The sequence below is a fragment of the Notolepis coatsorum genome (assembly GCF_963971535.1).
Source record: "Notolepis coatsorum genome assembly, chromosome: 1".
In the NCBI taxonomy this organism is placed as follows: Eukaryota; Metazoa; Chordata; class Actinopteri; order Aulopiformes; family Paralepididae; genus Notolepis; species Notolepis coatsorum.
Genome location: NC_140165.1, coordinates 314,444,479 through 314,460,364, shown reverse-complemented (window position 1 = coordinate 314,460,364; position 15,886 = coordinate 314,444,479). Strand labels below are relative to the sequence as shown.

At 44.8% G+C, this 15,886-nt stretch overlaps 1 protein-coding gene across 1 annotated transcript in view; it reads right to left on the bottom strand.

The window, feature by feature from the left end:
- Window positions 1–931: 931 nt before the first annotated feature.
- Window positions 932–15,886, bottom strand: part of rtn2a (reticulon 2a) — a gene marked incomplete at both ends in the record, with an annotated part of 50,746 nt that continues 35,791 nt past the window's right edge. The window contains 3 exons of the mRNA XM_084311631.1: window positions 932–986; window positions 4,679–4,795; window positions 10,479–10,605. Coding sequence (XP_084167757.1) covers window positions 932–986; window positions 4,679–4,795; window positions 10,479–10,605 — 299 coding nt within the window. The remainder of the gene's footprint in view (window positions 987–4,678; window positions 4,796–10,478; window positions 10,606–15,886) is intronic.

Here is a 15,886-nt window from a genome sequence, read left to right as displayed (position 1 = left end):
TGGTCTGAGGCGCAAGGCCCATCTCTTCATCGTGTGCCACTTTGAGGAGATGCTGCCCATCTCACAGGAGTTTGTGGAGCTGTCCCTGCAGCAACTGTTGGACATCATCGAGAGGGATGACCTGAACGTGAAGAACGAGGAGACGGTGTTCGAGGCCGTCCTCCGTTGGATCGACCACTCCCGTGAGGAGCGTAAAACAGACATCCCTTTGCTGCTGGCCAAGGTAACTAATTGTATTACTGTGCATTACATTAAAACAACACTAGGTTCCCTAGTACAGTAGTTCTCAAACATTTGGGTCCAAACTGTTCCCTAGCAACAGAATTCCAGTGAAACCGTCTACAACCGCTGTCTAAGTTGTACCCGCTGTCTGCTTGTCTCTTCCCAGGTTCGCATGGGATTGATGAGGCCTGACTACTTCGGGAACAACGTCCTGAAGAACCCTGTGGTGAGGGACAGCCCTGACTGCAGGCCCCTCATCCTCAGCGTCCTGAACCCCCCTGGCTCTGACAGGCTCCCAAACCCTCTGACGCGCCCACGCCTGCCCCAGGAGGTCCTATTGGCCATCGGAGGCTATGGTGGGCCGATCAATGTCATGGAGGCTTACGATATCCGAGCCGGTGGATGGATGGACGTGAGCGTTGAGGCGGAGAGTCCCCGGGCCTTCCACGACACCGCTTATCTCCACGGTCTGGTCTACTGCGTCGGAGGCAGAAACGGCGTAGAGCATTCCAGCAGTGTGCACATGTTCAACCCTGTCACTCGCAGCTGGCTGCAGGCGGCTCCCATGCACTCATGCCGCAGTCACGTCAGCGTGGTCACGTTGGACGGCTGTATCTACGCCATGGGAGGGTTCGACGGATACGTGCGACTGAACACCGCAGAGCGCTACGAGCCTGAAACCAACCAGTGGACACTGATTTCACCCATGCTAGAGCACAGGAGTGACGCCGGCGCCGCAGCACTCCATGGCAAGGTGGGTGGAACTGAGGGACACAAGGAACGTTTATATTAAAAACTAAGCGATTGGTATCGTTCAGAATCAGACATCAGAAATGTCTTTATTGCCAAGTAAGCTTGCACATACAAGGAATGTCTTGATCCTTTGGTGCATTAACATTAGACAGACAATTCAAGTAGAATGAAATAAAATGGAACATATAAACTAAATTAGAATATTCTTTCTTATTACAGGTTTACATCTGTGGTGGCTTCAACAGGGCGGAGTATCTGTTCACAGCTGAGTGCTACAGCCCAGACACCAACCAGTGGACTCTGATCGCCCCCATGAGCAGCAGGCGTAGCGGAGTGGGAGTCACTGCGTACGGAGGACAAGTCTATGTGGTAGGTGCACATGGAGACAAATGCTTTATACTAGATCTTTTTATAGATATGTATCATTTGACTTGCAATGCTGCTGTGGTGCCCTCATTTCCCTAAGTGGATTAATAATGTGTCTGCCTGACTGCCTTAACCACATACTAAAATATTCCTCTCATGTGTCCTGTCCACAGGTGGGAGGGTTTGACGGTGTACACTACCTGCGTAGCGCGGAGGCCTACAGCCCCTTGACTGACTCCTGGCGCGCCCTGTCCACCATGCTCACCCCCCGCAACCACTTTGGCATCGGGGTGTTGGATGACCTGCTCTTCGTGGCCGGAGGCTTCAATGGCTTCACCACCATCTCCCACGTGGAGCGTTACGACCAGAGCAGCGACAGGTGGACTGTAGCCGAGGACATGGAGATCCAGCGCAGTGGCCTAAGCTGCTGCATAATGCATGGCCTGCCTAACATGAGCCAGTACGCCGCTCCCCGTGTCGCCCTGCAGTGACCCCTGCAGTGACCCCTGGAGGAGGAGGAGGAGGCAGCGGAGGGATCCATCTAAGAACCGTAAACATTTATTAGACCAGTCCAAAAGAAATCTTAAGAAATGAATAAATTACTATCAGCCAAAGGTGGTAACGTTTCTTTCTTCTAGTAATTCCGACAATATCTGTTTTTGGTTTGTGTAATGCACATAATATGGGCACTTTTATCCATATGGTTGAGCCTGTTAGGAATTGCACCTCCAACCTAAGCAGATTGCAGATCACTCTCTCTATATGGAGGCTACCATCGCTCCTCACTGATACTGGACACCTGACAAACACACACACACACACACACACACACACACACACACACACACACACACACACACACGCACACACACACACACACACACACGCACGCACGCACGCACGCACACACACACACACACACACACACACACACACACACACACACATACATACACACATACACGTCGGCCCTCATAGTATTGTACCCATTCTGCAATCTGTTAATAAAGTTTTCAATCAATCAATCAAAACCACCGTAGCTGGCGTTGGTAACGGTTAGCAAAGTTAGCTAGCTAACTTGCTGGTCGGGGAGCCCAGCATCTAACGTTAGTTTGCAAGCAAGTTACAGGTTGACTAGCCATAGATATATATTACTAGATGGCTTACCCGCGCTGCTGGCCAACAGAGACCAACGTTGCCACATGATGGCCATCTTGCAAGGGTGGAGCACACACTCATATCATGCATGTCTATGGTGCATGTACTCTCGCAAGATGGCCGCCGCTGAAGTACGCGGGAGACTCCGCCTTGAGCCATCTAGTGTTTTATATCTATGTGACTAGCTACCTAACGTTGGCTCTGGCGATTGTCTTTACTCGCCAGTGTGGCGAGTGGTCTTCATGAATCACTCACCAAACATAAAAAATACTCGCATTTGGCGAGTAAAATGGCCTAATTTCCTCCCCTGTCAGCACGATGTTTTACACAATGACAAGCCATTTAAGGAGTTTGTTTGAAGTGAGGTAGCTAGCTAACACTAGCTAAGGTAGATAACCAAAAAACAAACCTTTCAAATATATCCTGGGAGAGCGGTTGGATAGCCAAATTGTACAGCCCCTTTCGGGACTAACGTTAGCTGCCACTCGAATGCTATTTCCGGTTGGTGACTCAACTCAACTCAACTGATCTCAGAATTCAATCAACACGAGAGAAACCAGTAAATTCAACATTCTCCATAAACAACGGAAGTTTACTTGAAACATGATCACAAAATTATTATAAATGAATTTGTTGCATAATATTATATTATACTAACTGTATTGATGTAAATTCAAAGACCTGCTCTTTCCCGTTTTTTCAGTGTAGTAGCAGTGATACGAGATATATATATATATATATCTCGTGACGCAGACTATACAGGTGCTGTAATATGACACTCTTAAATGCTGTGAAATCATTGCAATGTGTTGTGGTATTACAAAATCTGATGTGATATTACAGAGGATTTTGATTGCAGTATTTTATTGTGAAATTATAGTTAAATGCTGTGAAATCCAAGGATACAGTCCTTAAGATAATAGTGTTAAATGTTGTGAAATGCTGGTAATTGTTTACAGTGAGTGAAATGTTGTTTTGGTGTTGGTAGGAAATGTAAGTAATGGATTCTCCCGTTTTGGGTGAAAATTATTCACTGCTAGTTCACCTCGTTCTGATCTGGACTTGCTCACTATATTCTCTATATATTGACCATATGACCAGACACGCTACGTCAGGCCATCTAATGGCACCTAAACCCAGAACAAATCTACTCAAATCTTCTGTGACTTACAGAGCTATCATGGAATGGAACTCATTGCCAAGCTACTTCGCTGAAATAGAATCCAAAACCACTTTCAAGAAAATTTTTAAATACCATCTACTAACGAGCATGCACTGAACCCTTATGGCATAGCGGTGAAAACCAATTGACTGTTCATTGTATTTATGTTTATGGCAGTGAGTGCTGCTCAGGAAGCACTATTTATTTGATTTTAATTATTTGATTTTAATACTTTTTATTAATAAATATCTTGTACAATATCATCCTAACTGATGTTGATAATGATGTAATTGATGATGTAATTGATGTTGATGTTGATAATGATGTAATGTATTGAATATTGTTGTATCGTTGTGTGTGCCGGACCCCAGGAAGAATAGCTTTTGTTAAGTGCAAAAGCTAATGGGGATCCTAAATAAACATAAACAAACATATTAATTCCTATTTAATAATGTGTAAAATGAAGGGACTGAGTCTGGGCTTGCGGTGCTAAAAACCTCCACTGGGTCCCGCTCCAGATTTCATGTATCCGTCGCTAAGAGCATTAGAGCTGTGAGCCGAGCTGGGAGCAGAGAATCCCCAGAGACCACGACTGCTTTCCTGATCCCCGGCCCAGTTGCATCCTCTCACCCTGGACGCTTTCCTGATCCCCGGCCCAGTTCCATCCTCTCACCCTGGACGCTTTCCTGATCCCAAGCCCAGTTCCATCCTCTCACCCTGGACGCTTTCCTGATCCCCGGCCCAGTTCCATCCTCTCACCCTGGACGCTTTCCTGATCCCAGGCCCAGTTCCATCCTCTCACCCTGGACTCTTTCCTGATCCCCGGCCCAGTTCCATCCTCTCACCCTGGACGCTTTCCTGATCCCAGGCCCAGTTCCATCCTCTCACCCTGGATGCTTTCCTGACCCCAGGCCCAGTTCCATCCTCTCACCCTGGACGCTTTCGTGATCCCAGGCCCAGTTCCATCCTCTCACCCTGGACGCTTTCCTGATCCCAGGCCCAGTTCCATCCTCTCACCCTGGACGCTTTCCTGATCCCAGGCCCAGTTCCATCCTCTCACCCTGGACGCTTTCCTGATCCCCGGCCCAGTTCCATCCTCTCACCCTGGACGCAGGACAGCCTGGCCGGGGACTCCTGCCAAGGAGAGGGACAGACAGAGACGTAGGAGGGGGATGAGAGGGGAACCAGTCCAGCTCACTCATCCATCCACGTGTTCATCCTGAACCACTTGAAAGGCTCAAAGGAGCGTAGCACTCGCAACCTCAGACAGCCGCCTGTTTATAAGCATCTATCAGCACTAAGTAAACTGTGTATCTATAAAGTGCGTCACCGCGAGATGATGACGACGAGAGTGGGAGGAGACTTGGAGGAGGGAGAGGGGGGAAAGAGGGGGGGAGACGATATCAAACCTGCAATTCCTTCAATGATAGTTTTGATAAGATATAAACCTTCTGCTACAAAAGGCATGGCGGGTTGTTAGGATCAACAACCAGAAACAGTTCAGCTGTTCTGCTTGTGTTGTCTGTGTTTACAAGGAACACTCCGGTCCGCTGGTACTGTTCAGCAAATGAGTCACAGCAAATGAGTCACAGCGGGGGGGGGGGGGTTGACTAATCAGCTTTTAACAACAACGTGATCGCACACTGACCACCACCAGCTGCTGTTTTCTCTGAATGCACAAGTTGTGAATTGTAACCCTATAGTTATATCAATGCTAGACAAGGGTATTGCTTACATTTACATTTAGTCATTTAGCCGAACGTCTTCATCCAAAGCGACTTACAGGTTCTGTACAACAAGTTAGCAGGAAGGGTACAACTCTGGCAGCTGAGTAACAATGATCGTCAAACAGTGTTGAAACTTGGGTGCTATACAGTCTTGAGTGCATAGTAGTAGAGACATTTAGCATATAGTAGGTAGTAATAATAGGCAAGGAAGATTATTTAGTGGCAAAGGGCATGATAGTAGAAGACAGTCCTACGAAGGTTCTTAAAATAAATGTACAAAAAGTAAATTCAGAAATTGATTGAAGAAGTGTGTTTTTTAGTTGACGACTAAACTTGTCGTCCTGACTTGTTGTAGGAAGTTTGTTCCACCATTGTGGAGCGAGGACCAAGAATAGCCGGCTTCTCTTTGATGACCCCCCCCGGAGCTCGGATAGGAGTGGGTCTGAGGCGGCCAGAAGATGTAGAGCGGAGGGGTCTTGAGGGTGTGTAGTTAGAGACCGGAGGTAGGAGGGAGCCGTTCCCTTCTCTGCGCGGTATGCCGGGTCAAGGACCTTGAAGAGGATTCGTGCAGCGATGGGAAGCCAGTGGAGCTCTCTTCACCTATTGGTGCCCTCTAATAGTATTTCACTCAACGCACCTATCACTGACCAGGACCACTCCCTCCTCTGCTATAAGCAGGTGTTGGACCCGCTTTTCTTTCTTTTTTTTTTGTCCACTTTTTCTCCCATTTTCAATTTTTCTCCCATCCCAATTTTCGTATCGTCCAATTCAACCCTCCCCTGTCTTTGAACGCTGTTTCTTGCCTCCCACAAGCCGGCTGCAATGTGGACTAAGTCATACATAGCACGAGTCCCCTCCGGTACTCGAGGTAACAGCAGTCGCATCTTTCCACCTGCGCGGCTCGATCTTTCAGCGTCGGGGGTCTGGGCTTTGGAGGGGCCCCGCCCCCGTCGCTTCCTGATTCTACTGCGCAGGCGCACCAACTGACCTGTAGGAGTCGCTGTCCACAACGCCCGATCCCCACCCATCAGTTTCCCTCCCCCTAATACCAATGTGTATTAGTGCGGACGACCAGCTAAACTGAAAGCAATGTGGAGCGCTGGGCTCGAACAGGGAGATGATCTGTTTGAGCCCAGTCTCCAGTATTCGTGGTGAGCGCCTTGCCCACTGCACCACGTAGCCGCCTGACCCGCTTCTTTTTCGTGTGATTGCCAGTGATTGTCTAGTTCTTCAGGTTCCCCCCGAGATAGAACTGATCTTGGCAAGACTGCTTTCTGTATCAGTGCAGCCGCGGAATCATGGAATCTATTACAACGTGACCTAGAACTAAGCACTCTTGTTTCTTTTGGACATTTTAGATTTTTTATCAATAACCGTCCACCATCAACATGTAGTTGTTTCTGCTAAATGCTATTGCTTCTGAACTGTAGTATTATTATTATTATTATTATTATTATTATTATTATTATTATTATTATTATTATTATTATTATTATTATTATTATTATTATTATTATTATTATTATTATTATTATTATTATTATTATTATTATTATTATTATTATTATTATTATTATTATTATTATTATTATTATTATTATTATTATTATTAATAATAATAGTTTTCTGACTATGTATTTATGATTGATTGTTTGTCTGTACACTATGCACCATTGAAAATGAGGGTCTCTCTCAATGACTCCCTAGTTTAAATAAAAAGATTTACCAGTGACAACAGGGAGTAGAAGCAAGACACTTGCCAACATTCATATAACTAGAGTTATAAGCCATAACTCACGCTGGCTTCGGCGTCTTGCTTCAGCTATTTTGGACAAATGGGTGAAGCTGGCACGAACCCCTGATCAGTGTACCCCCTGTTGGCCCTTTAAAATACCAGGGGTCAGAGTCGTATATATCGCCGGCGTATCTCTGTGTGTAAAAAAGACAAAACAGCCATGTATTCAAACCTGACAAGTCAGAGGAAATGGCTGAGAAGGAAATAAAACGGGGTAGCCAATTAGTCTAGCTTACCAAGTGGGAGACCAAGTGGGGGACCCTCTTTACACGTGCGTAAAAGTACTGACCCTAAACCAAACATCCTCAAGTCTACAGGGCAGAGATGTATTAAACAGGGAAACAATCTGAATGCCTGGGGGGTCAGTACAGGAGTTACAAATTGTAACCTGAACAAGAAACGACAGGCATTCCAGTGCTTAATTGTATGTAGAAGTTCCCTACTGGCACAAAAAAAATGGGATCCTGGGTAATCTCACAGCTAGCCAGAACTAGGTGGATGAGGGAGGGCTCCCGGGTGGAGGACAGAGTGGGAGATAAAGGGATGTAACATCCCAATGTCTTTGCTTCCCCAGTGTTTGTTTAGTCTCCATCTTGTTTCCTCCCTCCAGTCAAGACCATTTCTCCACCATTCCTCCCTGCCATTCCTGCCCCTACATTGGTTGGTGGTAATGGTTTAGGTTATTGAATGTAATTAATTTGTACCATAGGTTAGGTTGGTTTGTTTTGGAGAATTGTGGTGTTTTGTTTTGGCCTTGTTGGCTCACCCTTGAGTTACCTGTGCTTCCTTTTATGTCAATAAATATCATCAAATATCATGGTCATCCTTTCTGTCAACCAATATTTATGTTTCAGCCCTTGTTACCCTTCGACCTCAGGGGTCGTAACAAGCGACAAGGGGAATACCAAGAGGTGGCTGTGCGTGCAGTCCTCCACTGAACCCCCTCTGAGGAGAGCCGAGGAGGCAGCCCCTCAACACTGCTCCCTGACCCTGACAGAGAGTCTGTCCTGCCTGAGTGGAGCAGATGGCGATGCCCTCGCACAACCACTGTGACAGGCATTTCTTTGACAGAGCCTGGCCTCTGGCTGACTCACCATGGCACACAAGCAACTGTTCGAGTGGATCTGAAGTCAGTGGCGCCTCTCACGCAGACTGAGAGACTCAAAGAGACTCATGTTAAAACATTATGAATTGAAAATGGGCGACCCTGATGTAAACAAGACGAAAGACTTTCTCTGGTCTGCATCCACTTAACAATTGTGTGTATTGAGCTGTACTGTACTGTACCCATTCTGCAATCTGTTAATTAAAGTTTTCAATCAATCAATCAAAAAGACAACTGACTCAAGTTAAAAGACAACCGACTCGAGTTAAAAGACAACCGACTCGAGTTAAAAGGCAACCGACTCAAGTTAAAAGACAACCGACTCAAAACTGACTCGAGTTAAAAGACAACTGACTCAAGTTAAAAGGCAACTGACTCGAGTTAAAAGACAACTGACTCAAGTTAAAAGGCAACTGACTCGAGTTAAAAGGCAACTGACTCGAGTTAAAAGGCAACTGACTCGAGTTAAAAGACAACTGACTCAAGTTAAAAGACAACTGACTCGAGTTAAAAGGCAACTGACTCAAGTTAAAAGACAACTGACTCAAGTAAAAAGACAAATGACTTGAGGTAAAAGACAACTGACTCAAAAGACAACTGACTTGGCTCGTTCCAACAGCTCAATAGGGTTCCATAGACTATGATATGATATATTTTAATTTATAATGCGCCCCCCCAGCCAATTATTACATCGGTCTGGGGCGCAGCCCGGGGGAAAAAAGAATATTATTAAATGGACAGGACAATGGAAACAGGGAACCAGGCAGACGGACAGACAGAGAACATAAGAACACCTCAGACACACAACACTGTATGTAGTAATAGAGAGCGGTTCCATTGTGGAGTCAAAATGCACTTAACTGGTTTAAGGTGCCTAGCAACCTGCAGGAAGCGCTTGACCAGTGGAGGGCTGAGCAGAGACTTATCATCGAAACCCTGGTGACAGGCGGAGATAACCGAGGCATCGACTTTCACAGTCAAAAAACACCGAGACAGGAGAAAGGTGAGAACCGATTCCAGATAGGAGAGATTCAACAGTCCAAGGACCTGGCCTCACACTATATGAGATTGGATTGATAGCACCAACGTCCCTGTGTAAACAGAGGGGGTGAGAGTGCTCTGAATGGGTCTGATGATGTCAGGAGTGATAGAATCAAGAATCAAGAATCAATAGGTTTATTTGTCACATATACATACCAGGGCATACAGTGAAATGCGGGTGGTCACATGCCCACATCGATTGTGCAATAATACAATAATAAAATAGGCCTAAATAAAAATAAACAAAAACAGGTAAGACACAAGACGTGCATGATAAAAAAAAAGACATGCTAAGTTCCTGAGAAACTGGTTCCTATGTACACTACTATACAATATACAATTTTCCAATTTTAACTCCGTCATTATATCTATATTGTACCTAAACTATACTATACCTCATTCCTTTAAAGTGACTTTTCCATTATTTAAAGTGACATTTTGTTTACCAGCATGTGTGTGTGTGTGTGTGTGTGTGTGTGTGTGTGTGTGTGTGTGTGTGTGTGTGTGTGTGTGTGTGTGTGTGTGTGTGTGTGTGTGTGTGTGTGTGTGTGTGTGTGTGTGTGTGTGTGTGTGTGTGTGTGTGTGTGTGTGTGTGTGTGTGTGTGTGTGCGTGCGTGCGTGCGTGTGTGTGTGTGTGTGTGCTCATGTGTGTGCGCTCATGTGTACTTGTGTGTGGAGAGTTCAGTTTTCTGATGGCCTGGGGGAAGAAGCTGAGCCGTAGTCTCTCTGTTCTCGTAGCGTGTGTACGTAGGCGCTTGCCTGACCGCAGCAGTTTGAACAGCTTGTTGTTGGGGTGGTGGGGGTCTTTCATTATTCTGCAGGCTCTGGATTTGCACCTCGAGTCCTGTTCAACCTTTCAGAAACCAGTTGCTGTCCTAGAACAGGCGGATGGTACACTTTGCACTGTGCACCTGGGACAGACCGTGACCATGGTGAAATGGACCATGGGGGAGGAACCAGCGTGGTGGATAGGAACCAGCATGCTGAGCCCCTTTCCGGTGCTCTAGTTTCACCCTCTCCAACCACCTATTCGTCAGGTAGATGGGGGGTACAGGGAACAGGGAGGGAGAGCGTCCACTCCCAGAGGGGAGAACAACAGGGGTCAGTGAGTGGTCTCTTTGCTCGCACAAGAGGTCCACTACAGCTTACCTGAACCGGTTCCAGATGGTCTTGGAGGTTCTCCAGTAGAGGGTCTTGGAGGTCCTGCAGTAGAGGGTCTCGGAGGTCCTCCAGTAGAGGGTCTTGGTGGTCCTACAATAGAGGGTATTGGAGCACTCTGGATAACAGTGCGCACTAAAGGAGAGCGTCTTCGGACAGGGAGTCGTAGAGGAGGGCTCTCTTCCTTGGCTCATCTAGTTTGGATTGGGATAACCAAATGTATCTCTGCATAATATGGGTAGAGAGATGGCCATCACATTTCCAGCAGCCAGAGCACCTGGGTGGAGGTGGATTGAGCCAGGATCTACATCTCCTCAGAGTTAAGCTGTTATTGTCCTGGTGCCACAGAGGACAGGTAGGAAGTAAGAAGATAAGGCCTGCTGGAATGCAGGAGCCAGGCTGCAGCGGCGGCAGGGGTGGTGAACCACATCACAACGCCCGGCCGGGGATGGTGACGCGAGAGGGAAGATCCTGCTCATCTCCAGCGGTGGCATAGCCACTTTAGTGACTGTGATGCACACCGACAGGGTTGGACGAGTGAATACACAGTCCCTTATTCCTCCATGGGAAAATCCCACAATTAACTCTGAAGAACTGGTCCTCCGCGAAACGTTGTACAAGTATCGCAGAGACATTTCAAAGGTATACTCACAGTTGCACGAGGGTTTCGGACAGAGAAACGCAATGGTTTGAAAGCTCGGCGTTGCTAATAAACATTTTTTATATTTTTTATAAACTGGTCAACACTGCTCAAAACGGCTTTAGCTGCCTGATGCGCCTGCGCTGTGATCACAGCGCAGGCACACCAGGCACCCAATGCCGGAAATAAAGCAGTGTTGACCAGTTTATAAAAATTATTTAAAATGTTTATTAGCAACGCAGAGCTTTCAAACCATTGCGTTTCTCTGTCCGAAACCCTTGTGCAACTGTGAGTACCTTTCGAATGTCTCTGCGATACTTGTACAACGAGCGTTTCGCGGAGGACCAGTTCTTCAGAGTTAATTGTGGGATTTTCCTATGGAGGAATAAGGGGCTGTGTATTCACTCGGTGCATCACGGTCACGAAAAGGGGCTAGCGGTGGCCGTTCTGGTGGTGGATGGACCTGATGAGGGCTGTTTGAGGAGCATCTTCTTTTATGCTTCGCCACCTTTGGGCCACGGTGATACTCCTAAAGTCTCAGTGAGTGGCTCAGTCGGTAATCGGTCGTCTGGTAATTGGAAGGTTCCCGGTTCGATTCCAGCTCCTCTGGGCAGCGTGTCAAAGTGTCCCCTTGAGTCCTTATTTATAAGTTGTAAAGCGCTTTGGATAAAAGCTGCTATATAAATGCAGTCCATCTACCATTTTACACCGTCTAAGATGGTCACACGTGATCTCTCAGAGTGAAAGAAGTGGGAGGATGTTATGTCGGTCCAAAAACCTGCTTATACAGTATACTGATCCCAGTGTGAGTCTGATCAGTGATAGGTGCATTGAATCAGGATCAGATCAGAATCAGAATCAGAAAGGTCTTTATTGCCATCAAGGCATTTGATTTGGTCATTTCGTGCGACGTTAATGGACAGACAATTACCGGTGGAATAAAATAAAAGGTTGAAGTAGATCAAATGGAATATAAACTGAATTCAAATAGAAGTAGAATAGAATAGAATGTAACTATAAAATAAAATAGGTCAGGGCTGTACAATTGTGCACGATGTGGTTCAGTATATATATATATACACTAATTAGAATAACGATAACAACACAGTGGGATGGAATATTTAACAGGGTTGTGCAATTGAGCAGTAATGGAGGAATTGAGGGAGGGTCTTCTCAGAGGGCGCCCATGGGCACAGGAGCACATGAGAGAGCACTCCTCTCACCGGCAACATAACATTCCTCTCGCAAACCAACCATGAAGTTGGTTCTTAAATGCTAAGAAAACCTTGATGATCTTTTCCAGAGCTCGCTGCCAGATCTCAGATAATGTTGGCATTCATACCTTAAAGGCATCCGTACCTTCATTGAAAGAGTATCCTATAAGTACTTGGGTATTTGGGGCGGATGACAGGCTTTCTTGTTTTAGAGTGCATATTGAGAACCTGGTAAATCAATTTAAGGCGGCTAGGGAAACACTTGTAGAGGCAACCTTCTCAAGTGTTCTAGATCAGTGGTTCTCAACTGGTCTAGCCTCGGGACCCAACATTTTCCTTAGTCATTAAGTCGCGACCCAACATTTTTAACCACTATGATTTATGTAAATACGCAGTAATACGCAATCTTTCAAAACATGAAATAAACACAAAAAAGTGCAACTATTGCTAAAAACCCAATGAAATAAAATAATAATAAATAATTATGCTTCTTAGCAGATTTCTTAGCTTAACATAACAGACCTAAGTTTGGGGGAACTAATGGGATAACTGGGGTTGCAACAAAAGTGCAACTATTGCTAAAAACCCAATGAAATTAAATAATAATAATAAATAATTATGCTTCTTAGCAGATTTCTTAGCTTAACATAACAGACCTAAGTTTGGGGGAACTAATGGGATAACTGGGGTTGCAACAAAAGTGCAACTAGGGCTAAGTAAAAACCCAATGAAATTAAATAATAATAATAAATAATTATGCTTCTTAGCAGACTTCTTAGCTTAACATAACATACCTAAGTTTGGGGGAACTAATGGGATAACTGGGGTTGCAACAAAAAAAAAAGGGTTCCTCAGCTTTGTCTTCAGCTGGACCAGAGCTGAGAAGCCACTTTCACAAAGATAGGTAGTGCAAAAAATAAATAAACATTTTTATTTGTTTACCTTTTTATTTTTTATTTTTTTTACACACACAGCCGCGACACACTCAAAATGGCCCCGCGACCCACTTTTGGGTCGCGACCCACCAGTTGAGAAACACTGTTCTAGATTATGGGGACATTATTTACATGCATGCTGCCTCCTCTATACTTCGCTGTGTAGACTCTGTATATCACAGTCCTCTACGTTTTATATTCAACTCATTGTCCCGTAGACATCACTGTGTACTTTATGATGTGGTTTCCTGGTCTTCATTAACCCTTTCACTGCCACACTACAAAGGGTTAGCGCTTTCACTACCACACGACAAATGGTTATAATGCTTTCACTACCACACTACAGAAGGTTAACCTTTCACTACCACACTACAGAAGGTTAACCTTTCACTACCACACTACAGAAGGTTAACCTTTCACTACCACACGACAGAAGGTTAACCTTTCACTACCACACGACAGAAGGTTAACCTTTCACTACCACACTACAGAAGGTCAACACTTTCACTACCACACTACAGAAGGTTAACACTTTCACTACCACACTACAGACGGTTAACCCTTTCACTACCACACTTAACCTTCTGTGGTGTGGTAGTGAAAGGGTTAAGTCTAAGGAGACAGCAGAATTGTTGGTATATGTTCTAAAAAAGCAATAGTGGGTAAACTCTCTGTGTATCTGTGTAATCTCCCATCACTCACCAGCAGCTGTTGTAATGTTCTCTCCGCTGTGTACTTTATGATGTGGTTTCCTGGTCTTCATTAACCCTTTCACTACCACACTACAAAGGGTTAACCCTTTCACTACCACCACACGATAAAGGGTTAACGCTTTCACTACCACACTACAGAAGGTTAAAGGGGAACTATCTTATAAATGGCCTTTTTCAGTGTTTAGCATTGTTTCCTAGCTATGTGGACTCATATTAATAGGATCTATGTCTCTAATTCTCATATTGGCGCATTCTTCCAATTCTCCTCTCACAATATTCACCCTCACTGAACTGAGTCGTCTGAAAATTTGCATATCTGTGATGTCAGAGATTTATCAGCTGCATAATAATGTGGCAGTTGATGTGGCAGTTGGCACCAGGCCACACAGTGGTTGGAGCCCAGCCTCAAAACGGCTTAAGATCTTGAGGTAGAAAAATGCTGTTTTTGAGTACTTGATTAGAAATACAAAACAATGAATTAAAAAAAAAAAAAAAAAAAACGTACAGAGGTGTTCCATAGACTCACAGGAAGTGTGTAAAAGTGCCCAAATAGTGAAAGAAATAGTAAAATAGTTCCCCTTTAAGCCATAGTGGGTTATTATCTGTGTAATAATCTCCCATCACTCACCAGCAGGCAGCAGCTGTTGCTAATGTTCTCTCCACTAGACGGCTGCTACTCAGGATTTGCTCAGAACTTGGTAGAGCTGCTTCCTCTCTTGGTCCTGGAAGAACCTTCAGAACCCACTGCAGCTTAACGACTCTCCTCCTGGGACAGTTCAAAGCTCTGGTAAAAAACCAACAACTGTGTAACTGAAGAGTGCAAATGCTATTCGTAAACTGGATTTTGTATGTGCTTGTATATATGCATCTGTTGTCCCTTATCTGTTTTTAACATGCTCGGTTTTTTATTGTGCCATGTCTGTTTTTAACGCTCTCTATTTTTTGTATTGCCCCTTGTCTGCTTTTAACATGCTCTATTTTGTATTGTCCCTTGTGTTTTTAACATGCTTTATTCTTTAATTTCCCCTTGTCTGTTTTTAACATGCTCTATTCTTTAATTGCCCCTTATCTGTTTTTAACATGCTCTATTCTTTAATTGCCCCTTATCTGTTTTTAACATGCTCTATTCTTTCATTTCCCCTTGTCTGTTTTTAACATGCTCTATTCTTTAATGGCCTCTTATCTGTTTTTAACATGCTCTATTTTTTAATAGCCCTGTATCTGTTTTTAACATGCTCTATTTTTTTATTGTCCCTTGTCTGTTTTTAACATGCTCTATTCTTTAATTGCCCCTTATCTGTTTTTAACATGCTCTTCTTTAATTGCCCCTTATTTGTTTTTAACATGCTCTATTTTTTTTATTGTCCCTCGTCTGTTTTTAACATGCTCTATAAAAAAGAAAAAAAAGGAAAGGTTAAACTTTGTACTGCTGTGCTATCTTGGCCAGGTTTCCCTCGACATTTTAATCCCAAGGGATTTCCTGGTTAAATAAAGGTTAAATAAATACATTTAAATCTCTCTTTCCGGGAGCTTGTGGGGAGGTAAGCTGGTGGTTGTTCAACAAATGTTTGGCTAGTTTTCCTCGTCAGGCCGTGTGATCAATATGCTCAGTGAGTCACATACATGTGGACTGAGGTGTTCTTGTGCCGAGCAGCTAACCAATCAGGCTGAAGGTTATTGGACCTGTGAGGTGTTTATGTGCCGAGCCGTCCAATCAGGCTGAAGGTTAGTGGACCTGCAGTCCAAACAGTGGTAATGCCTGAACGACATCAAGGCCAGGAAAGAAAGTGCATATAAACATGCATCATGCACATGGGGACGTGGACACACACACAGTAACACACGCACACACACACACGCACACACACACACACACACACACACACACACACACACA